Source organism: Hipposideros armiger, unplaced genomic scaffold (assembly GCF_001890085.2).
Source record: "Hipposideros armiger isolate ML-2016 unplaced genomic scaffold, ASM189008v1 scaffold_29, whole genome shotgun sequence".
NCBI classification, from domain to species: domain Eukaryota; kingdom Metazoa; phylum Chordata; class Mammalia; order Chiroptera; family Hipposideridae; genus Hipposideros; species Hipposideros armiger.
In genome coordinates, this window is record NW_017731379.1 from 3,671,858 (window position 1) to 3,697,654 (window position 25,797).

Here is a 25,797-nt window from a genome sequence, read left to right on the forward strand (position 1 = left end):
TTTTCCCACTGGTAAACACCAGTCTGTTGGCTGCTTTTATAAGTTGTTTTGTTCATTTTTGTTGTTTGCTCATTTGTTTCATTTTTTAAAAAAGTATTCCACATATGACTGAAATCATACAGTCTTTGTCTTTTTCCATCTGGCTTAATTTCATTTAGCATAACACCCTCAAAGTCCACCCATGTTCTTGCAAATGGCAGGATCTCACCTTTTTTATGGCCGAGTAGTAGTCCTGTGTGTGTGTGTGTGTGTGTGTGTGTGTGTGTGTGTGTGTGTCTATGTCTGTCTTTTTTTCTTTTAAAGAAGTTTTGTAAAAATTTATTTGAGCTAAAACGGACAACAGTGGCTAGGAAGTGAGATCTAAAATGTTGTACCACATCTTTATCCATTCATCCATTGATGGACACTTAGGTTGTTTCCATATCTTTGCTCTTGTAAATAATGCTGCAGTGAACATAGGTGCATATATCTTTTAAAATTAGTGTTTTTGTATTTTTCAGGTAAATACTCAAGTGGAATAGCTGGAGCATATGGTAGTTCTGTTCTTAACTTTTTTGATGAATCTCCATACTCTTTTCCATAGTGGCTGTACTAATTTACATTCCTACCAACAGTAAACGAGGGTTCCCTTTTCTCCACATCCTCTCCAGCACTGGTTGTTTCTTGTCTTTTTGATGATAGCCATTCTAACAGGTGTGAGATGGTATTGTAGCTTTGATTTGCATTTTCCTAATGATTAGTGACATTGAGTATCGTTTCATATGCCTGTTGGCCATCTATATGTCTCCTTTGCAAAAATGTCTATACATATCCTCTGCCCATTTTTTAATCAGGTTATTTTGTTGTTGAGATGTATGAGTTTTATATATCTTGGATATTAACCCTATCAATGTATGATTTGCTAATATCTTTTCCCATTCAATATGTTGCCTTTTCCTTTTGTCGATAGGGATTTTGCTATACAGAAGCTTTTTAGTTTAATGCAGTACCATTTATTTTTTGCTTTTGTTTTCCCTTGCCAATGGAGTCAATTTCACAAAACATTGTTAAGACTGATGTCAAGGAGCTTACCGCCTATGTTTTCTTCTATATATTTTAAAGGTTTTAAATCTTACATTCAAGTCTTTAATCCATTTTGAGTTAATTTCTGCGTATGGTGCAAGATAGTGGTCTAGTTTCATTCTTTCGTGTGTCGCTGTCCTGTTTTCCCAACACCATTTATTGAAGAGATGTACCTTTCTTCATTATATGTTCTTGGCTCCTTTGTCATAAATTAGTTGTCTATATGTGTGTCAGTTTATATCTGGGCTCTTGACTCTGTTCCATTGATCCATGTGTCTTTTCCTGTCAATACATACTGTTTTCGTTACTATAGCTATGTGGTATAGTTTGACATCAGAGAGCATGATAGCTCAGCTTTGTTCTATTTTTTTAGGATTGCTTTGCCTGTTTGGGGTCTTTCGCAGTTCCATACAAATTTTGGGACTGTTTTGTTTTATTTCTGTGAAAAATGCCATTCGAATTTTTGATAGGGATTGCTTTGAATATATAAATTACTTTAGGTAGTATGGTCATTTTAACAATGTTAATTCTTCCAATCCAGAAGACGGAATATCTTTCCATTTCTTTCGTGTCTTCAGTTTCTTTCAACAATGTCTTACAGTTTTAAGTGTACGGGTCTTTCATCTTCTTGGTTAAATTTATTCCCAGGTATTTTATTGTATTTATTGCAATTGTAAATGGGATTTTCTTAATACCTCTTTCTGATTTTTTGTTGTTAGTATATAGAAACACAGTAGAGGTTTGCATATTGATTTTGTACCTTGAGACTTTATTTATTATTTCTAATAGTTTTTTGGTGGAGTCTTTAGGGTTTTCTATATATTAAATCATGTAAAGCAAATACTTAATCTTCCCTAGCTATATTTCTTGTTATCTTAAAATTTGATTTGTTTGTATTGGCAACAGCAATTCTTACTTACCTTTTATGTTTAATGGTTGTAGATGTGAGTATGCAGTGCTCACAGGATATACTTCGAATGCTCCTATCTCTTCAGCCAGCTCTTCAGGATGCTATTCAGAAAAAAAGGACAGTAAGGCCTTGGGGGGTTCAAGGTCCTCTCACTTGGCAACAATTTCATAAAATGGCTGGCCGAGGCTCTTACGGTAAGTAATTTATAGTAATGTATATTGACTGATTTTATATCAGTCCTCAGTTTCTATTCCCAACTTGAATGAGCATATTTATTTTCCTTAAATATTTTTGTGTCTTAAGGCCAGTGTGGTCAGTTCTAGGTTTTACTTGCAACATTTCCGGCATTCAGTTTACTGCGTTCTCCATTCCACTTTAGAAAGAACAGCATCACTTACATCTGTTTTTACGTATTAGACTGACCAGTAAGATTTTATGTGAAGAAAGAATCATACTGCCAAATTTTTTAAAAAGACTGAATACCACTTTTGTTGTAAATCATCATTTTACAAAATTGAATAAAAAAATGGGGTAAAAAGGAGTAGGTAATACTTGTGATAAAAAGCACCAAAGTCTTCATTAAAAGTAGGAAAAAAAAAAAACCGAAGACAAAAAATTTGCTAGTTATGACCAAAGTTGCAAATGAATATCCCATACAGAATATACATATACTGTAATAGAAACTGTAATAGAAAAGAACATTCAAAATGTTTAAATTATCTATTGAAGATGGACTCTGAAAGGCAGGATATAATTGGAGCTTTTATAATACATTTGGCGTAATAATTCTTAACACTGAAATCTTTGACTTTTATGCATGGTTTCAGAATGCATTATGTACACACACACACACACACACACACACACACGAGTTTCTACTGATCAGCAATACAGAGAGATCTTTCCTTTTATTTAATGGCTGCATATATTCCATTGTTCTTTCCATATGATATTATTTTACCAGTGTACTTTTTATGAACACATAGATTATTTTCATCATTATCATTACAACCTATAATGCACACATCCCTGGCTTAAAGCATGTGTGTAATTTTTTTTAAATATTGCCAGATTACTCTCCACAATAACAATTTAAACTCCTACCAGTAAAATAAACCTGTTTCCCCAAACCCTTGCCAGTAGGTACTGAGTAGATGGGTGAAAATGGTTCTTATACTATAGTTTGAGAGGAGAATAGTAGACCATGAGGGGAGATTTCCTAGTTTCTAATCCCACCTCTTCCACTTTTTGTATGATAACTGGACAAGTTGATTAACGTCTCCATTCCTGCTTTTTCTCTCTAAAATGAGATTATATTAGTATCTGTCTTACATGGTTTTTGTGAGGATTAAATAAGTTAATATATATAAAGATCTTTGCACAATACCTAGCACATAGTAAATGTTATAAATGTTTGCTGTTATTTTAAATTGCCGTCTCCTAATGAGATTGAGCATCTTTTTATGTGTAACAGGTATTTGTATTTCTGTGAACTTTGTTTATATCCTTTACCCATTTTTCTATTAGGTTTTTTTGTCTTTTTTTTTTTTTGGATTTAGATTTATAAGTCCCTTTTACATGGTAAGGATATCAGTTTTTGTCATATGCATTGCAAATCAGTATTCCAATTTATTGTTATGTGGCTTTGTTTATTCTGTTCTTTATACCAAAATTTAAAATTTTATGGTCAGTTTTTAAATGGGTCGGTTTTATGTTATGCTTAGAAAGGCTTTCCCCAGTCCAAATTTATTAAAAATAAAACTCCCCTCTCATGTCTTCTTTTGTACTTCTAAGTATTCATTCAAATAATATTTTTACATTTAAATGAAGGTATAATTAATATATATATATATTTAAAGACCATTTAGCAAATTCCTAATTGGAAAAGTTTCAGTCACTGGCTTTAGATGTTTTTGTCTTTAATCAAATATTTTTACTATTAATAATGACTTCAGTAACTTTTGACTTTTAAATAAAAAGACATGTACCGCTTTTAAATGCTTTCTTAAAATATGTTTTTTTTTTAATTTAGGAACTGACGAATCCCCGGAACCACTGCCAATCCCCACATTTTTGTTGAGTTATGATTATGATTTTCTGGTGCTTTCTCCATTTGCTCTTCCTTATTGGGAGAGACTTATGCTGGAACCCTATGGATCTCAAAGAGATATAGCCTATGTTGTACTGTGTCCAGAAAATGAAGCCTTGTTAAATGGAGCCAAAAGCTTTTTTAGAGATCTCACTGCAATATATGAGGTAGGTGTTTAAAAAGAGGTGGCGTTTTAAACCTGTCCTATGATTTGTATATTTACAAATCAGTTGATTGGGACAGAATAGTAATGATTTCAATTCTTTGATGTCAACAGTTTAGTTATTATGCTAACCAGTTACATTCTTTACAGCATTTGACCCAGACCCTTTGTTATTATAGATATGGGTCATGGTGGAAAGTGCCATATTGGGGAATAAACATCGAGAGCATATATGTCCCATTTAAGATAATCTGTTTTATAAACAAAGGGTAGCATTATTAAATAGCGAGGGGGAAATTATATTTATAAAAATTCTTGTCCTGATTCTCTAGGACCTCAGGTACTGACACTAGGCCTCGCTTTCCTCATATGTAATGCTAGGTCTCTGTAAAATCCATTTCATTTCTGAAATTCTTGACTAGCTTTTTAACTTAGAATTCTCATATTATATCTATCACTGAGTACAGTGATTATACATTTAAAGTGCTGTGGGACATAATGTCTTAATTCATTATACCTTCCTTTTCCCATAAATGCTTGGAAATCAAGCCTTTAAGATTCAGTATCTTTTACAGTCTTAATTATTAGTTTGTGCTGGTAATTAAATGTTCCACTTAATTACAAGATATCTGTAGTGTGTTTTGTAGACATATTTCCCAAAGAGTGTTGTTTGGAACACTAGTCCTGTAAAATTTTCCCAGAAAAAAGTTCCATAGTTAAATAAATTTGGGAAAACATTGTATACTATATTACCTTTTAGAGATTTACTATTCATGTTAGATTATTAAAACCTTTGAAAGTCTTACAGTAGAGAAATCTTGTTTAAATTTTCTTAATACAGTATAGTAAACTTACTTGAAAGTAGGCTTCTTTTTTTTAAAGATTTTATTGGGGAATTGGGGGAGGGGAACAGACAAGTTGCTGTCCTTTTGTTGTTCAATCTAGTTGTAGAGGACATTGCTTCACTGGCCCATGTTGGTATTATCATTGCACTGTTCCCGGGTGAAGCAGATCGGTCGCCGGCCACTGGACAGCGACTTACGGTGGCTCTTGCAGTTCATGCTGGCTGCCGGCTGCTCATGCCTGCTGCCAGCCACTCACGGTAGCTTTATGGCAGTCCACTGCAGCCCCCTGCAGCCTATGCCTGTCATTGCCGGCAACTCACGGCAGCCCAGCCAGCCCCAGGCCGAGCTGTTGTTCTACATCTTAGCTGTAGAGGGCGCAGAGTCACAGGCCCTAATGTGGGATCTGAACCAGGGCCCTGCTGCTCAGAGCTGGCGTCCCAAGCTAGCTGTTAACCAACACACCACTCAGCTGGCCCAAAAGGAGGCTTCTTGTAACAAACATCAGTGGCCCACAGAATTGGAGGGAGAGCTAGCAAATATATACTGTATGTATATGCCGATTTTTATTTTGATTTGATTTGGGGATATATGTATATTTATATACATGAATGGGGGGGGGTGATAGATGTACAGCTTAACATGTCTGTAGTTTTATGCTCACTTATTTCTGTATCCTGCAAGTTTTCGTTATTCAAGACCAATTGTTCTGGTGCCTATATTATTTAGGTGTTCGTTTCATTGGAGATATTTTAATTTTAAAAGAAATTTAATGAATTTTTAATGTAAAAAGGAAAAAGACCTATGGCACCATTTCACTCTTGATATTTTTATCCCAAATGTTAATTACAAGTGATAAAGCTTATTTTAAATAGCTTAAATACTTTTTATTATAATATGTACTCAAATACTATGATACTTTCACTAATTCCACTTTCTCTTTATATTGTAGTCCTGTCGATTAGGTCAACATAGACCTATTTCTCGACTGCTGACAGATGGGATCATGAGAGTTGGATCTACTGCATCAAAGAAACTATCAGAAAAGTTGGTAGCAGAATGGTTTTCTCAGGCAGCTGATGGTAACAATGAAGCGTTTTCTAAACTCAAGCTTTATGCACAAGTCTGCAGATATGACCTAGGTATTAAATTTGCATTTATTGTATAAGACCAGTGTTAGCAGAGTATGGCCCAGTCCACCAGCTCTTTTTATAAATAAAATTTTATTGGAACACAGCCATGTTAATTTATTTACATATTGTCTGTGGCTGCTTTTGTGCTATAAGATCAAACCTGAGTGATTGTGACAGAGACAGACCCGCAAAGCCTAAAATATTACTATCTGACTCTACAGAAAAGTTTCCTGGTCCTTGCAGTAGGAATCCTATCAGCTAGGAGGAAATTGTGGGTTATAAACAGTTTTCTTTTGCTTCTGTAGGATCTGATGAATTTGTGTTTTTATTTAATAAAGTATTAACATTAAGATTTTTTATTTGTTAATGGTATAGAGATAAAATAACTTTGAGTTACCTCTACAACAAGTTCTTTTTCAGAATCTAAGAAAATGACAGCTGTTTAAGTCTTGTTTTTAACACTCTTGCATTAAATATCCATGGACTTACTTTAGACGTAGTCAAAAGAGACACAGGACTAAAATATTAAATCTCATTAGACAATCCTATAATTTGAACCTCATGGTAACAATTCTCCATTTTATATTTAATTAGCTCCCAATGTAGTCAATATTTATTCAACTTCTGATTTAGGAACCCTTTAAATGGTTTGATAAAACAATGCTGGATGCTGTTATTTATATTTAAATAACTATGCCTAACAAATAGAATTTTATTATACTTTCATGGAACCCATTTCTTTATTTTGTATGAAAATGCTGGTTTACCTTTTCAATTCCATTTAAAATTTGTTTCCTCAGTTTCTAGGGGAAATAGAAAGCTAGTATGTGCTACACTATTAGCAGGCATCTTGGGACGGGCGGGGGGGGGGCAGTAATTACCAAAGAAGCATCAACTAGATAGAATAAATAAAGAGCCTATATCAGTGAAATAAAGAAGTAAATATCCTGCCTGTTTTTATTATCTTTAGGTCCTTATCTTGCTTCCCAGCCATTGGACAGCTCTCTACTTTCCCAGCCAAATTTAGTTGCCCCCACAAGCCAATCTTTGATTACTCCACCTCAGATGACAAATACTGGAAATGCTAATGCTCCATCTGCTACCCTGGCATCTGCGGCGAGCGGCACTATGACGATGACTTCAGGTGTTACCATGTCTTCTTCAGCGGCCACAGCTAATTCAACTTTGACCACAACTTCAACTTCCTCTTCATCCTCCTCCAACTTGAATAGTGGAGTGTCATCAAGTAAACTACCTTCCTTTCCACCCTTTGGCAGTATGAGCAGTAGTGCTGCAGGATCCGTGTCTACACAACCGAATGCTGTGCAGAATGGCCAGCTAGGAGGGTCGCAGTCAGCTCTGCAAACTGCTGGCATTTCTGGAGAGTCATCTTCGCTCCCCCCTCAGCCACATTCTGATGTATCTGAAAGGTACCTTTCAATGTACGAATTTTGTAGAAATAGATATATATGATGCGTCTTGTCTGAATAAGAAGACAGTCACTGTGAATGAACTTGTAAAGAACTTTTTGCTCTTATCCTTGAAATTTTAGTTTTTATAATGTTGAATATTTTACATATAAAATTGTAATGAAGACTCTTCATAAAGCCTTTATTATAAAATCTTAGAATCTCAGGCTGGGAATTAAGACTTTGAAAGCCATTTAGTCGAACTGTCCTGTGATGTTTGAATCTGTTTTATGACATAACTGTCAAGTAGATTTGCCTGTGTAAATCACTCCAGTGATTTAGAAGTTACTATTGAACCAGTATGTTTAGAGGCTTAAGAATCATAGCAAGATTTGAATCTTAGCTCTGCCATTTACTGGCTGTGTGATTTTAGGAAAGTTATCTGACCTTGTTGAGCTTGTTTCCTTATCTGAAAAAGGGAGCAATAGGATATAATGTACATTAAGTGCTTTACACAATGCTTCCAAACACTTGAGTTACTTATAATGACAACAGTGATGATATGATGAGAGCGTATTCATTCCTTTTATGAAGAACGTATTAAGTGAGCTTCCCTTTTGATTTATAGGTTAGGTTAGCGTGAGCTTGGTTATATCTTTTAGCTACCCGGATATAGTTTTGCCCAAAGTTACACTTATTTATGTGAGGAAAAACAAACTATTAATTACCCAGATCGTTCATCCATCTTGAACACTTCAGTATATTTGAAGTTAAAAAAAAAAAATCATGTCACCATCAAAGAATGAACCTTATTCACCATTGAAGATAGGAAGTATGAAATGACGATGTATAGCTAAAAATGTAGCAGAACATTGACTAAGTTTGGAAACCTCCTTTCTTTCTAGTCTAGCTCTGCTTCTAGCCAGCTTTGTGATCTTGGGAAGCTCATTTAACATCTTTGTCTTGGTTTTATAACTTAAGCAGTAAGCTTTCTAGTGTTTCTGATACTTTATGGTTTTAAGAGTTCTTTTTTTAATGCGAGACGTCAATACAAGCATCTTTGTATACCATGAAATTGTATATACAGTGTTTATGGTTCTCTTTGAACAGAAAGAGATGTCCCTAATTTTTAGAGAAGCTCTCTGACAGCCCCCCACCCAAAAGAGGGGGAGAGGGTATTAAGAATCTGTTTTAATGCTACTCCAAGAAAGATACAGTACAACTTTTTCCCTAACTGTCTGATTTTCTACTTCAAATTCTAGCACGATGGATCGAGATAAAGTGGGCATCCCAACAGATGGTGATTCACATGCAATCACTTATCCACCTGCAATTGTCGTTTATATAATTGATCCTTTTACATATGAAAATAAAGATGAAAGCACTAATTCTTCTAATGTATGGACTTTGGGGCTACTTCGATGCTTTCTGGAAATGGTTCAGACTCTTCCTCCTCATATTAAGAGTACTGTTTCTGTACAGGTAAGAATGATAAATGTTGCCAATAAAATTTATATAAAACAGTTGGATGTTGACAGAAGTTTCAGAGATACTATTGTGTATCCAAACTGATTTTCTAAAAGTCAGGTTCTATTACATTGGATTTACTTTAAGTGATAGTATACTAGAAATCTTAAGAGAGTTTAGAAAAGGTACATTTGACAAGCATAACACAGTAATAATGGAGAATAAAAAGACTGCACTAAGTACATTAAATGTTTCTGCCATGTTACTTTTATAAAACAGCTTTTCAATTCCTGAGCTTAAATACAAAAATAAGAGTATAGACCTATACAAGCTAGAATTCTAAATAAGACAAGTGGCAAGTAAATGTAGAAAGAAATTAACCACATTAAATTACTTACAGAGATTTTAAATTATTTCTCATAAATTATTTCTTTACAGACTACAACTGTACTAGTCAATGGCAGTATTAATATAACTGGTATTTAGAAATTTTTAGAAGTTTTTACATAGCGCATTGGTAAAATTGACTATTAAAAACCTATATAGTAGATAAGCAAATATAATTCTTTAGTTTATTATTTTAATTTGGTTTTGTTTAAATTTCCTAGTACAAGTTTTTAGAGTTTTAAACCCATAGTCCTTTTTATTCTCTTATTAGAAGTTTAACATTTGTAACATTTGCATATAATTCTTAGATTGTTCCTTGTCAGTACCTGTTGCAACCTGTGAAGCATGAAGATAGACAAATCTATACCCAGCATTTAAAATCCCTGGCTTTTTCGGCCTTTACCCAGTGTCGGAGACCCCTCCCAACATCAACCAATGTGAAAACATTGACTGGCTTTGGTCCAGGTTTAGCTATGGAAACTGCTCTTAAAAGCCCTGATGTAAGTATGTTTTCTATGACTAGAGTTATTGAAAAACTATACATTCTGTCATTTTGTGTAAAACTAAGTGCAGTTCTCTGTTTAGCTCTCATTTTCCAATTCTCTTATAATTGGGTAGAGGTAATATATCACATTTTCAATAAAAGAGTTTTCTATGATTGTGCAGTACCATAGAACCTAATTTTTTTTTTTTTTTAACTTTTTATTTTACAGAGACCAGAGTGTATTCGACTTTATACTCCACCTTTTATTCTGGCTCCAGTGAAGGATAAACAGACAGAGCTAGGAGAAACATTTGGAGAAGCTGGACAGAAATATAATGTTCTTTTTGTGGGCTACTGTTTATCACATGATCAAAGATGGATTCTTGCTTCTTGCACAGATCTATATGGAGAACTTTTAGAAACTTGTATCATTAACATCGATGTTCCAAATAGGTACTTACATTTAAAAAAATATTTTATTATATCCCATTTAAAATAATTTATACACACATACACACAAACACACACACACACACACACACACACAAATATTAATTTTATTTTTAATGAATAAAAAACTGGTTTGAAGGTTATTTATGTACATAAAAATAGTAAGTCTTCAGATTGTGGGTGTTTTCACCTTTTTGTAGTGAGTGTTTATATTCTATAATTAAGAGAATTAAAAATTATTTTGATTAATCTGTTACACAGACAAAAGAAGTTAAAGTCCCTAAATTCTATGTAATAAAGCTTGAGGCAGTGATTTTAGCTTTGAGGCAGTGATTTTAGCTTGAAAAATTTTGAACATGGAATTAGAAAGAAAGCCCTCTGCAATTAAAAAAAATAGTCTAGTAAAGTATCCTAGAACATTTATTTTCCTCATGTAGTGTCTAACGTATTCCCTAAATTAACTCCTTTACTAAAATTGTTGACTGAAAATTTTACCATTTAAATGTTGAGTGTCTTCTGCAAACGGTGGCCTTTTTAGAATTATTCTTGGTAGTAATTAGATATGACCATTAATTATGAAGGCTACAACTAATAGGTCCAACAGGTGAGACTCATATTGCATTATCACTTATAGACATTTCTAGTAACATGTTTCAAAACTAGTGTACACTGCCTATAAGATTCTGAAAAGCAAGTCCATGCAGTAATTTTTATTTTTAAGATTTGGTTCTATTCTTTATTTTCTTATTATATAAAGGTTCTTTAAGGTCAGAAATTGTTTATGTGCAGAAATATTTAATGATTATTAGGTTATTAGTGCTGGGAAAGCAGAATATAGAAGCATTAATTTTATATTATTGGTTATGAAGATTTATTGACTATTTTATAAATTAAAGCAGTGCTTTATACATTTCCTTGACACAATTTTGATTTTTTAAAATAGGATAGTTGTATTAATTAAGTGAGATTTGAAATGATTATGCTTATCTGTGAAGGATGAGAAAGTAGAGAAAGAGTAATACCACCTTTCCAATACAAAGATCGTATTGCCAGTTTTCTGAAAATAGAATAAGAGAATGGTTAAGAGGTCCAACTGTAGATTCATGGAGACCTAGGTTCAAATCCCCACTTACTGGCTATGTGACCTTGAGCCAGCTGAGCTACAGCTACTTCTCTGTGGAACTGGGAGGATAATTTTATCTATCTAATAGTGTTGTTAGGGTGAAATGAGGCATTATGTGTAAATTGGGCATAATGCTTGGTACATAGTAAGTAATCAATAAATGGTAGCTGCTGTTGCTCAGCCACAGAATGCTTATGTTACATACGTGCCTATAAAGGACATGCATGCAGAAAACACAGCAATGTTGTTTGGTCTGAGAAGTGTGGTGTTTTGTTTGATATTCTTCAACTTAAAGTATAGAGCAAGGGTTGACAAACTCATATAGCCTATGGGCCAAACCCAGCCACACTCATTTGTTTAAGTATTATCTATGGCTGCTTTCATGCTGCAGCACAGAGTTGAATTGTTGGAACAGAATCTTCATGGCCTGCAAAGCTTAAAATATTGGCCCCTTAAGGAAAATGTTTGCTTATCTCTTGTGTAGAGCAGTGTTTCTGGTGAATTTTAGCGGTTCATGGACAATTTTTCATTCTAAGTTAAGTATATGTTTTAATGTATGTTAAAAATACACAAGCATGCCACCCCTATGATTTTACATCTATTCTTGCTTAGAATTTGTGTAAAAAGTGTCCATTAAAATTAAGGGACCAGTTTTTCAAAACTTTGAGCTCTTTTGAAATGTCATCATATGAATTTTAGAAATATATGTGACTCTTTATTCCATACAACAGGGCTCGTCGGAAAAAAGGATCTGCTAGAAGATACGGTCTACAGAAACTTTGGGAGTGGTGCTTAGGGCTTGTACAAATGAGTTCGTTACCATGGAGAGTTGTAATTGGCCGTCTAGGAAGAATTGGTCATGGAGAATTGAAAGGTAAAATTGTGCTTTTATTACTTAGTACTTAAATTTCTGTTTTATGTTAATTCATACACTGTTCAGACCACATCTAGCTATATGTATTGAACAAAATGCAAAGGTTATAAAAAAATTTTTTGTTGTTGTTTTTTGTTTTTAAAGAGGAACCACAGATGTTTAGGGCACAAATGGCTTAGTTCAAGTTTTAAAAGTATATTTTACAATATTACAACTTTAATGTCAGTGTCATTACTACTATTCTTCTTTGTCATCTTTCATTTTTTTCCTCCCTTTCTGCTTATTATTCAACTCATCCTCTGTATAGCAATATTGATGTATATTAAAGTTAGGGGGAGTGCTCGCTTTGGCAGCACATATACCAAAGTTAGGGGGATAAAGAATGTTGAGTAACATCACCAGTGAGACATTTTTGGCTTGATAATGACTCCTGTTTGAGGAATACACTAATTTTAAAACCATCATGTTTTAACTTTGGTTCTATCGGGTGTTAACAATGCTGTTACTTTGGATATATATATTTTTTTCTTTATTGTTGATACCCACAGATTGGAGCTGTTTGCTGAGTCGTCGAAACTTGCAGTCTTTAAGTAAAAGGCTCAAAGACATGTGTAGAATGTGTGGTATATCTGCTGCAGACTCTCCCAGCATTCTCAGTGCTTGCTTGGTAGCAATGGAACCCCAAGGCTCTTTTGTTATTATGCCAGGTTAGCTGTTTTTAGTTTATATCAGATTTGATTCTTCATGCACTTAAGCTTCTAAGTATTATGTAAAATTGGCTCTTTATTTATTAAAAGAAAAAATACCCTTCTTTTTTTTTTCCAGATTCTGTGTCAACTGGTTCTGTATTTGGAAGAAGCACCACTCTAAACATGCAGACTTCTCAGTTAAATACCCCACAGGATACATCATGTACTCATATACTTGTGTTCCCTACTTCTGCTTCTGTGCAAGTAGCTTCAGCTACTTATACCACTGAAAATTTGGACTTAGCTTTCAATCCCAACAATGGTAGGTGAATTACTTTTTAAAGGTTTGCAAATATAAAATAAGTCTGGGTGATTATGGCTGATTGTAATCTGATTAATGCCTCCCAAAACATATCCATGTCTTGTGAGTGTCCCTGAAACCTGCGAATGTTACCTTATATGGCAGAAACAATTACTTAACGTAATTAAATTAAAGATCTTGAGCTGGAGAGGTTATCCTGTGTTACGCAGGCGGACCCTAAATGCCATCACAGGTATCCTTGTGAGAGGGAGGGTTGACTGTACACAAGAGTGGGCGGCCATGTGATGGAAACAGGAAAGCAGAGTCAGAGAAACAGTGCTGTGCTGCTGACTTTGAAAATGGAGGAAGGGGCCACGAGCCAAGGAATGCAAGGAATCAGTTCTAGATGCTGGAAAAGGCAAGGAAACGGATTATCCCCTGGAGCCTCCAGAGGGAGCATAGCCCTGCTGGGACCTTGATTTTGGCCTAATGACCAGCACTTTGATTTCATCCCAGTAAAACTGATTTTGGGCTTCTGGACCCCAGAACTATAAAAGAATAAATGTGTGTTGTTTTAAGTCAGTATGTGATAATTTGTTAAAGCAGCAATAGATAACTAGTACAATCGTTCTACCTTACTGATATCAGGACTGGTGTTATGAATTATCTCATTAATATTTACTTATTTTAAAAGACAACATCGATTATAAAATGTTTGTACAGGTTTTTTGCTTGTGCTGTTGAGTTACCTATACATGGACTTTGCAGCTCATTTTATATTCCTTTCTACCTTGATTCTCCCAAGTAATATAGTAATTTATGTTAACTACCAGAGTAGGGATGTAACTTTTCTCAATGAACTTATAGATTGCCTTTTAGTAGAAGAGAAAGTAAATGATGTTCTGTTGTTGCTCTGAGTTATCTTAGAAAATAGCACATCTCTAAAATCACAAGTATAGATGTTAATTCTCTTCTTTTAGCGTGTTATACAATAACTTGAATATTTTGTTTAATAATAGACTGAGAGTATTAGTTGTGACTAATCTCATTTTAAATATTACATTTTCATTTCCAGCATACTGTGCTTTGTATTATTTTCCTCTTGGCCGCTGTAGCAAATTACCACATGCTTAGTGGTTTTCAACAACACACTCTTACTATCTTAGAGTTCTTGAGGTCAGTAGTCCAGAATCAGTTTTACTGAGCTAAAGTCAGAGTGTCTGTGGGTTTGGTTCTTTCTGGAAAATCTAAGGGACAATCTGTTTCCTGGCCTTTGCCAGTTTTAGAGACCATCTGCATCTCTTCCTCATGGCCTCTTCCATCTTCAACACCAGCAGTGTAGTGTCATCACAGTGCCTTCACTGACTCTGACCCTACTGCTTCCCTCTTAGTAGGGCCCCTGTGATCACATTGGACCACCCAGATAATCCACAATAATATCTCCCTCCTTAAGATCCTTAGTTTGATCACATCTGCGAAGTTTTTTTTGGTAACATTCACAGATTCCTGGGATGAGGCCGTAGACATCTTTGGGAGGAGGGCCATTATTTAGACTACCACATGCATGTTTATGCATAATTGTTTATATGGCTCCTAGCACAATACTTTCCACATGATAAACATTCAATAGATGTTGGTTAAAGTAATTTTAATTCTTCCCTATAAATAACCATGAGATGAAAAATGGAGTATTTTTTTTTTCTTTCTCCTACATAGATGGAGCGGATGGAATGGGTATCTTTGATTTGTTAGACACAGGAGATGATCTTGACCCTGATATCATTAATATTCTTCCTGCATCTCCAACGGGGTCTCCTGTGCATTCTCCAGGATCTCATTACCCCCATGGAGGTGATGCTGGCAAGGTAACCAACCCTGTTATAAAAGTTTGGTTTGTCTAAATGTCATTCGTAAACTTAGCAATGAGTTGATACATAAAATAGAGCACCATTTTTTCCTTGGAAATTAGCAAATAGGTTACAGTATAGTCATGCACTTTTTGCCTTATAGACATACGTACTCCGAATTGTACATTAAGAGGGACTCTGCCTCTCTGTTTTCCTTGACTTTTTATTTTCTAGACTACTTTGCATTAATCTTTTTTGTGTGTTTTTCCTGCTATTTCACCATAGCTTCTACTCAGGTATAGGATCAGATATTTGAGAATCAGTATATTGTTCTAAAGGCTACCATTCATATCAGGGATGTGACAAGGAATATAATAGAAATATGAATTTTCTCATAAGAACAGAAAAAACACTGACCACCATGCCCCTGTTTATTTTTAGAGTTGTGGAAGCAGGCTGTTTTTTCCATCTCAAAGTAATTGACCTTCATTTGAATAGATCTTGATTTGAGTGAAATTATATATAGCGGTTATTTGATTATTATAGTAGATATGTGAAGGAAGGTGATTTGCTAAAAGTAAAAATGGTTTTATTAAAGTGGTGAGATTATTGGTGCTTTTCCTTATATAATTTTTCAATAATCTCATTTTCAGTTAAAAAAAGAATGTAAGATTGGAAAATGATCCTTATTTTAAAAAGGCAGGTTCTAAACATTTGTTACTTATATTGTAGCTTTCAATAAATACAATCAGCTTTTTGACATTGCATTGGTGTTTTACCAATTTTGTTATATCATTCCCAGAATGTAGGACATTTAAGTATTTTATCTTTTTCTGTTATAGGTAATGTTGCAATGAACATACATATCATTTTCCTTCTTTTTATCTATTTCCTTAATATAAATACCAAGAAATACATGGACTAATCCAAAGATATGAGCATCACTTAATAGTTGTCCTTTCATGTTGCCATAATGCTTTCCCAGACATTATTAATTTGCATTTTGTAGCTAGTACTAGATGAGCAAAGCTAAATTTTAATCCACTTTCTGGTTAGGTGTCTATGGTGGTTAGGAATTAGTTAAGGGAATTTTAGGAAATAAGGTAGACATTTCATTGAATATTTTGTATTTTTCACTCAGCTACAAAGATTTTTTTCTCTCTCTCTCTGAACATGGGCTTGGCATAATAATGCAAACTTATTAAACAGTTAGCATATTCATTTCCTCATGCAACTGTTAAAATACTAATTTTTAATGATATTACTAATTATTATACTCTTACTAAGTACATAGCAATTAACTTTTTTCAGTATCCTTCAGTATTTTTAAAAATTGAAGTGGTAAGATTATAAGACTGATTGCTGTAAACCATTCTGTATTTTTGTCTAGTGTCTAGGTGTATCAAATGAACTAACACACTTAATTTTGTCTTTTTAAGGGTCAGGGTACTGATCGGCTACTTTCAACAGAATCTCATGATGAAGTAACTAATATTCTTCAGCAACCATTGGCCCTTGGTTACTTTGTATCAACTGCCAAAGCGGGTCCGTTACCTGACTGGTTCTGGTCAGCATGTCCTCAAGCACAATATCAGTGTCCCCTTTTTCTTAAGGTATTGCCATTTCTATGCCAGTTCTTAAGTAATGCTAATTGATGGCTTACGTCCTAAGAAGTATAGAAGTTCCTTTTTGAAATCTTGTAGCTTTTGTCTAAGGTCTTAAATACGTTGCCACATATGACTTTCTACACAAGATGACAAAATTTGTGAAACAACTCTAATTTTTAAATTCATATTAAGTTTGAACTTTTAATCTTAAGTCAGACTCTCTTGCACATATTATTTTCAACTGCACATATATGGAAATTTAAAGCTGGGAGAAACCTTTTATTACCTTTAACCATTTCATTTTCTAGGTGAGCATAGTAAAGTTCAGAAAAACTCACTTGTCCAAAGTCATAAATTGGTAAAACCTGGATATTTTAAATTATAATTATAACCAGGTATTATAAACCTGGTTATAATGTTATTCTTTGAATCACATCATACTGCACTCCTATTAGTCTGTATTATTTGGGGGATTAAAGGATTCATTAATATTTATAAGAATACTTGATATTTAGATTCATTTACTATCTTCTCAAAGAAACTGTCTAGCTTTGTGTAAATTGCTGTGTTAAAACTATTAAGTGGTTTTAATTAATGAGATTCTTAGGGCCCATAGTAACTTATTTTATCAAAACAAATTCATTAGCAAGTGATAGAATGAGATTAAAATAAATCATAAAATGGTGAAATGAGATGTGAAAGCCCTACCCAGAGTTTATTAATGCTGCTGCTACTACTATTCCAAAATAACGAATTCAGATCTAATTCACAATTACATACACCCACCAAAAGTTGACTGTTTTACTCTATAAGTCACGTTATGTTAACTACTTACTGGTTTTTATTTGTAGGGTAAAAGTTGGGTAGTATGCTTTAATTTCTTAAGGTTATATTTTAATGGGTACATGAACCAATAGGCTTGTTGCTGTCTTTTAAGCCTGTTGCTATTAAATCCTGATACCCTTGGCACACATACTGTTAAGTCAATTACATTTGAGATTAAGGAGTGAACTTTTGTAGCACATTTATAAAGAATACAACAGCTGTTGATCTGAATTGATTGTCAATGAGATAATACATTTAGGTAGCGTCAGCAAGGTTAATAGTTTCATGATATGACTTTTCTTCCCTTTCGATATATGTGCAGTGATCTATTACAGATCTCATTACAAGAACATATTCCTAAGGGGGTTTATATAAAACAAAGTGTTCTTTGGTCCTTTAGGAAGTGCTACACATGCTTTCTACCCCCTTTTGTTACAATATATGTGTGCACATTAAATACTCTACAAAACAGCAGCAAATAACATTGTTTACCTACTGTTTCCTAAACTTACTTTTAATACACAAGAAAAGGATTCTGTGATACCTATTAATAATTCATGACCTTAGTGTTTCATGGAACATATTTTAAGGAAACACCACTTTATAAGAAGTCTGAGGGACTATCCAGATTCTTTTTTACTCAATATTTATTTACAGAGAGGATAGAATAAAGTGGGCATTCACCCTCAGATACAATGTAACAAGATTAGGACTTCTGGTGTGAATTACCAGGTAAGGCATAACTTAACCACAGTTTGGTTAACCTTTTTTTTCATACATTCCATTTTATTTCTATACCATAGGCAGTAAAACTACCTTGTATGTTTGTCTTTGGTTGGAAAAATAATAGGTTGTTACCTAGATGATTAAAAAGTTTTTATCTTAGAAATTAGAACATTGGTACTAATTACATTCATTTAATTTGTAGTGATATGCCATGTGAGATTTTTGCTTATAACTCATCATAAATCAAGAGTTTATGTGCAGTTGAAACATACATAACTTTGGTTATAACCCTGAATATATGACTGAATAGTTTATACATATATTAACATTTGTAGAGGAGAGAGCACCTTAATTAAAATAGTACCTTTTACAGTATACAGAATGAAATCTACCAAGAGTTTCTGCAGTCAATACCACCATCTTCTCATAGCTTTTAAAAACTATTATATACATTGACTTATAAACAAAATGATTCACTTTCATAAATTGAAATGTGAGAAAAAGTTACCACATTCATTTCTTTCACTCTTCATTGCCATATCTAAATGGGTGTGCCAGTTGTCTCTAAGCATCCATGAAATTGAGTGGGCAAAAGAAGGCATCTGTCCACTGTATTACTTAGAGTACTCACAGTTTCACGAAAAGTAGATTTAAGATTTATAGCTTTATGTAGCACAGTACCATGAAAACAGAAAATGAACACAGAGTTTGACTAATATTAGAGATTCATTTCCATGCAGGGTGTACTTTAAAATGCATTGGGTTTTTGTTCCAAACGGCCTAGGGCCCCTTCAGCAGCTGTGTGGCATTTTTGATTGTTCACTGTGAATCACCTGACAGTATTTTCTAAAAATCAGAGTTCAGTTTTCAAGATTTGAAATAAATCTTTTGGGTTATTCAGGTATCTACTTGTGCTTTCCTGACTGTTCCAACTCTTATCTTCCTATAGTTTACAAATAAATAAGTTATTTTAACCAAGGGAAGGAAAGATTTATAGCTTTATCAGTAAAATAGTTACATATGTTTACTCTTTTTACTTTTTTCAGTGCTACACCTAGGTATCTCTGCTTAGTCTTAAGTTCTGTGTAACCTAGAAACAAACTGTATTCAGGTTTATCAGTTTAGTGCTTCCTTAAACATTTACTTTACACATCTAGGCAGGTTACACTTAGAAAATCATTAGAAGTCCTTTTTTTTTTAGGATCATCATGTGGTCTCAAAAACAATAAAGCTCAAGAAAAGGAAGTGAGATTCAATATATTACACACTGAAAAATTACTTCTGTCATGAATTAAACGAGAACAAGCATCTTTATAGTGGCTCCCATTCCTTACATAGGTCTAAAATGTATTTCATTAAGGAAGAGACCTTGGGAGAATACAGTAAAACCAACACATTTTTTTTTCATTTGGCTGACTGATTACCTGTTATTTTTTTAGGCCTCTTTGCACCTCCACGTGCCTTCAGTGCAATCTGACGAGCTGCTTCACAGTAAACACTCCCACCCACTTGACTCAAATCAGACTTCAGATGTCCTCAGGTACAGCTCTTTTTACCATTAAGGGTTCTCCATTGCAACTGTGAATGAATTAGTGTTGATCCTTACATATTTTTCTCATTTTAGCAATAGTTTACTTTTGCGTACCCTTGAGTCTCTGGATGAATTATATCATTCAGAATGAGTGCTTTTCTTTCTAACACGTAATCTACTTCTGAGAGTAATTATTATGAAAATTAGTTACCTTTAATCCCCCCCAAGGACTCTCTCTACTCCATACCTTCCATGTTTTTTTTAAATGACCTTGAATCTTAGATTCCATAATTGGAAACTGCTTCCAAAATCTACAGTGTAAAGAAATACACGACTTACATAGTTTCTTTGCTTTTCAGGTTTGTTTTGGAACAGTACAATGCACTCTCCTGGCTAACCTGTGACCCTGCAATCCAGGACAGACGCTCATGTCTCCCAATTCATTTTGTGGTGCTGAATCAGTTATATAACTTTATCATGAATATGCTGTGATCTTCATTTGATGGAACTGTGCAAGAAAAGAACAAGGAAAAAAGACATTTCGCTGCAAGATTAAGTTACAGTTATCTTCTCAGTGAAAGTCACTTGTGATGGGGTCTAATTCTTATTACTTCAACAAATATTGTTTTGACTTGGGGGGAGGGGCTATAACCCTGCTATTTTTCATTGACTATACTGAACTCTTTAGGATGATGACTGATCATACAAAACGTATTATAACACTTTCGTAGCAAAATTAACCTTTTTTTTCCAGTCACAGTATTTGTGAAAAGTAATGAGCCATAGTACCCAGTCATATTAAATGAATATTAAAAGCATGGGGAGGAAATGAGGAACAATGAATTTCAACATAATGGCTTCAGAACATCAAGATGTTCTTGTATTGGATTATAGTATCTAGTATTCAAAATGCCTGCATCTCTTATTTATTGTAAGTTTTTAAATGTATAAATTGTCTTATATTTCTTAACCTCTTTTATAAAAATTTTCCTAGAAGGTTTATACTGCCTTCTTGCTTTAAAGCAATTGGTCTAAAATATATGTAATCGTCTTAATTAAAAAGTTGCAGTAGGGTTGCTTTTAGAGTATTATTTTTTTGTAAGAGGGGGTGGGACAGTAAATTTGTATTGTCTCGATGTACAGTTTAATGGGATAGAAGGGGAATAATGTCCATACCATTGTGTGTGGAGGATTTACAGCTAAGCTGTAGTTGCAGAGTACATGTACAGTAATGAAGTTCACTGTGTTTATAAATTGAAAAGGTACCGGGGTCTTACAACATTTTATATATCACACCTTTACAGAATAACATGATGGCAATATACAAGTGATATTGTTAGGTGGTTTAACTTAGAATAAAATGAGAATTCTTCAGTTATATTTTGTACTATGGTTTAGGGCTATGACTAATATTTCAGGCCATTTCCAGTGAAAGAAACTTAGTTTTACAAGAAAAACATTTGCTACTGAATGCTTAAACTAATTTTGGTGTTTAATGTTAACATGCTTAAATTTTTTTCAGTTTTAACAGTGGCACATCTAGGCATGGGAATATTATTAATTATGAAAATTATCTTCAGGATCTGCTATAAGGTTGAAATTTAGCCCAGCTCTAGGCATTTTACAAATTATTTTAAGAGCAGTCACTCTTGATTGTTGGACTTTTTTTTAAATTAAAGATTGGGAATGTGTGTGAGAGTATGCATATGTATGGGTGTGTGTGTGTGCAATCAAACTGTGGTGTAAATAGATTCTCAGTGAATTCTGGTATTCAGACTCTATTCCACTAGTTAAAGAACCATTTTCTAAACTTAACCCGTTTCCTTTTGCCTTTTTTATTTATTTAATTTTCTTGGTTTGGAGATGACAGTCCCAAACACCAGAGTCTGTACTATTCTATATAACACAGCTCAGATTAAGGCAGGGCATATGCCAAGGAGGTTCTCACCTCCCTAAAGAAGGGACTTGAATTTTAGGGACTTTAATTCACCCCTTCCTTCCATACAGTTTTCCCCCTTCTTGTTTGCACATGCCAAGATAACTGCTTTTATGCAGGCTTTACCCCCTTTGGAAAATCCTTTCTACAGTGCTGCTCACAAGAGAGTCCAAGTTAGCCTCCTACCTGTGTTGCTGACTTGAATTCACAGTCGCCAAGTCTACCTATCTTTCTTGGAAGCAGTCTAGCAAAATTCCAAATTTGTAAGCTCACTAATTCTCTATGAGGACAAAATCAATTGTATTTTCAAAACAATAATTCAGTATGTATTATTTTTACTGAAACTTGTTTTGTAATTAGTAGTATATGCATAACTTAAATATCACTTTCTTAAGAACAATAACTTCTTCAAATGTGTGTATTTAAACCTTTAACAAGTCTTGTTTTTTCTATAAAGAAAACACAATTGGTGATTTTCAATTATTCAAAATTATAATGGAATCCCAATGGTCAGCATATTTTGAAATGAAAATTTAAAGACCACATCTCTGCATTCATTTTTAAATTATGCTAACACACTACAGATTATGTTGGCATGTTTTGTTCTGTACTTTAAAAAAACTTGTCTGAGATTTGAAGGAAAAGACGCTTATTTGGAATTTCTATAAAATACCCTTTTTTATATACTTAGCGCAATAGTGACTTTTAAAAATAAAAGCTATATTCTCAATTGTTTAAAATTACTAGCCTTTAGTTACCACACCTCAGTTTGAAAATAGATTTTTTAAAAATTATTCCCTGACAGTTTCTTTTATATGGAGCCATAAGGAAGGAAACTAGTATACAATTCTTTCTTATCTGGGAGTTGGAGTAGTTCCCAAATATATAGGATTTACTGATACGTTTTTGTTTCTTCCTTTCATGTATAAGTTCACACTCAAATAGAAAATTACTAAATAGCCATTAGAAAAGGTCAGGAGACTGATTCCAGAAAAACAAAAAAAAGCCTTTTATGCAGGATGAATAGATCTGACTTACTAATGTACTGTCACAGACAAGTATGGGTAGTTTTGTTTAAATAGGTAAGCAAAATAATACACTTTATACCAGTTGATCACCAACACCTTGACTTCTTTGTTACAGTGCTAATATCTGTTTTTTGTGCAGTTATCCATTACAAAGCAGGGTGGAAGTTCAGTATTTTGGCATTTAAAAAGATTACTTATATAATGTCTGCTTCCAGCCAGTGAGAAACATCTAGCCATACCTTTCTTATGCAAGCCATTCAGTTGTCAGGACTGTGAATTAACACTGTATGAATAAATTTCTGTACACCTTATTGTTTGGCCAGAAGGCCACCAAGTGTACTTATATGTAATCCTTAAATTTTAAAGTAGCTGTAATTTTTAAATCTTTCTAAACTTTTCTTAAACCACTAAAATTAAGCTCTTACTACTTAGTCAACTATCCTCAGCTGTATTCATACTCAATTGTCAGTATGGCACAGATTACTGTATTAAAATATTCTCCTTTCGTCTACATATTTACCTTCTGAGGTAATTTTTTAACTTAATGTGTTACTACAAAGATTTGCAGATCTTTAACCAAGCACTATGTTAATACTGTAATATCAAAATACTATGTTGCATTATTTAAAATGTTCAAATTGAATACATTAAAAGGAAGTTTTTAAATGCTGTTGCATCATATAATTTGCTACTCATCCACTATGGCATTGCATATCAGTCTATTAATACATTTAATGTGCATGAGTGATGTTTTGGTCTGGGTTTCCTCTTAAGATTTTAGTTTGTCTAAATTAAGGAAAACTGTTTCTGACATAACATTTTTTTGGCCCCTTTCCCATCCCCTCCAAAATCAGCTGGAAATATTAACTTTTTGGTTTTTGTTGGTGTTTTCATGGGCCCAGAACTGTGGTTTAAATTTATATATATATATATATATTTTTTTCTTTTTTGTGGAGTATTAATTAAAAAACTGGATTTTGGACCTAAAATACTCCTCAGGTTGATGTATTCATGAAGTTTTAAAATAGCTTTAGTTTTCAAAGTAAACTGGATTTGTGGACCTTAAAGTTACTGAATTTAAACTACAAATTGTAACGTCATTACTGGACATGTGTCAGCATCAACTCTGAAAATAGCTTGGTCACTTTATGAAGGGGCATTTTAAAGTTGTTTAGCAGTGACACTTAACATGGTCCAATTGCTTTTTTATTTTTAACGTGACAAAAAAAGAATAAGGAACAAACACTATTGCTGCCGAATGCCATAACACTGAGTTGTACAAATTGTGATTGAGGAAATGAAAAGGTTTATACTTTTTAAAAAAAACAACAAAAACAAAACAAAACTTCAAATGGAATAAATTATTCATGAAGCCTTCATTGTGGTGTCTCATTCTGTTGAAAATATTTCCACCTTAAATTTGTGTAAAAATTAGTAGCAATATTATGTTTGTGTTTTAAAATAGAGAGGAGCAACCTAAAAACTAATTGATGAACTTTTAACTTCTCCATCTGTAGTATTTTATTTTTAAAACAGATGTTCATCATATATCAATGTATAATATATAGGAAAATTGTATATGCACATACATACTAATTTCTTTTAGGCTGATCAGTTTGATACCAGTTTTCTAATCTAAACAAGTTAACTTCAAATATTTAAAGCATAGCTCTATCCTATTTTGGGGTCACATAAATGCTTTTGAAACCTAAGACGTGTTGTTCAGATATGACCAATCCATCAAAAATAGATCTCTCCATTTTGTATAAACAGCCATTTTAAATACTTTTGTCCAAACTTAAGCTAAGACAAACTCCAAAATGGTGGTCATTTTAAAATAGTTTCTGCCAGCAGAACTTTTAAAGTAGTTCTTTAAAAGGATGTGTATGTTGTTGGAACTTCTATCTTAATATTATTTTCTGTCTCACAGTTTACCTCTAGTTTTTAAAATATTTTTTTCATTATCTTATGTATGACTAAAAATAACTATGCAAATCAAGCTGTTGGGGGTGGGAGGTAGTCACTTAAACAACTACACGCAACCTTTCTTTACTATTTTGTAGTTTTCAGTATGAATACAAAGCCCTGAAAAATCCTATTGAGTGGCTTACTCAGAAGGAATTTTTTTTTTTCAATAGCTAAATCAAGTGTACAAACCACAAACTCTTCCTTGTAAACTCATAAAAGACTGTCGGTCTTGTGTACTGACTATCAAATATATGTTGAGTTCTGCCTTTGTTGGCCTTTGGGATGATTCATAATTGGTTGAACAGTCACACCCATAAAGGTTTGATTGGTGGAGCTATGTCAACCTGGTAGGGTATCTCTAATGCTATACTAGAGAACCTTGGTGGGATCCTATTCTAGTCAACATTTTATCCATAAAATTAGTGAAGATATGACCTGTATAGCCAAAGCAGAAAGCCAGTATAAAGGAGGAGTCCAAAAGATCTTGACAGGCTGAAACAATGGAAGAAATCTTATAAAAGAGGCACATTATGGAGAATGAGATCCATGTTGAGAAAACGAGCTAGATGTCTCCCGAGATCCTTTTACACTTGAAATTCTGTGGTTCTATTTCCAAAGAACATCGGTTCTCCTTTACCTCAGTTTTCTAATTTGAAGCTCATTTACTCAGCAATAAGCTACATAAAAGCACCTAGTATTCCTGAAACAGTAGGTAATTTTTTTCCTCTCTTTGTTTCTCCTTTTCTTCTCCCTTTCCCCAGTCTGATTGAAAAATAAAGTAGAAAAGAGTAAATCCAAGTAAGCCAGTCAAAGGAGAATGTTTACGTCACCGAAGAAGGAGTCTTGTCTTTTGATTTAAAAGTATAGGAACTATACAATGTGTATCATCAAATCTAAGACACCAGTAATTATAAGACATTATTTTATGTACCACTAAGAAAAAATG

The 25,797-nt window shown here is 33.6% G+C and overlaps 1 protein-coding gene across 1 annotated transcript in view; it reads left to right on the forward strand.

Annotated features, from left to right (window-relative positions):
• Positions 1–24,262, forward strand: part of MED13 (mediator complex subunit 13) — a 96,066-nt gene extending 71,804 nt beyond the window's left edge. Inside the window, exons 17-30 of the mRNA XM_019636706.1 lie at positions 2,005–2,166; positions 4,005–4,228; positions 6,019–6,208; positions 7,170–7,629; positions 8,871–9,090; positions 9,771–9,962; positions 10,176–10,399; positions 12,251–12,393; positions 12,942–13,100; positions 13,219–13,404; positions 15,100–15,248; positions 16,670–16,843; positions 19,828–19,928; positions 20,279–24,262. Of these exons, the coding sequence (XP_019492251.1) occupies positions 2,005–2,166; positions 4,005–4,228; positions 6,019–6,208; positions 7,170–7,629; positions 8,871–9,090; positions 9,771–9,962; positions 10,176–10,399; positions 12,251–12,393; positions 12,942–13,100; positions 13,219–13,404; positions 15,100–15,248; positions 16,670–16,843; positions 19,828–19,928; positions 20,279–20,411 (2,717 nt within the window). The 3' untranslated portion in view covers positions 20,412–24,262. The remainder of the gene's footprint in view (positions 1–2,004; positions 2,167–4,004; positions 4,229–6,018; positions 6,209–7,169; positions 7,630–8,870; positions 9,091–9,770; positions 9,963–10,175; positions 10,400–12,250; positions 12,394–12,941; positions 13,101–13,218; positions 13,405–15,099; positions 15,249–16,669; positions 16,844–19,827; positions 19,929–20,278) is intronic.
• Positions 24,263–25,797: the final 1,535 nt, after the last annotated feature.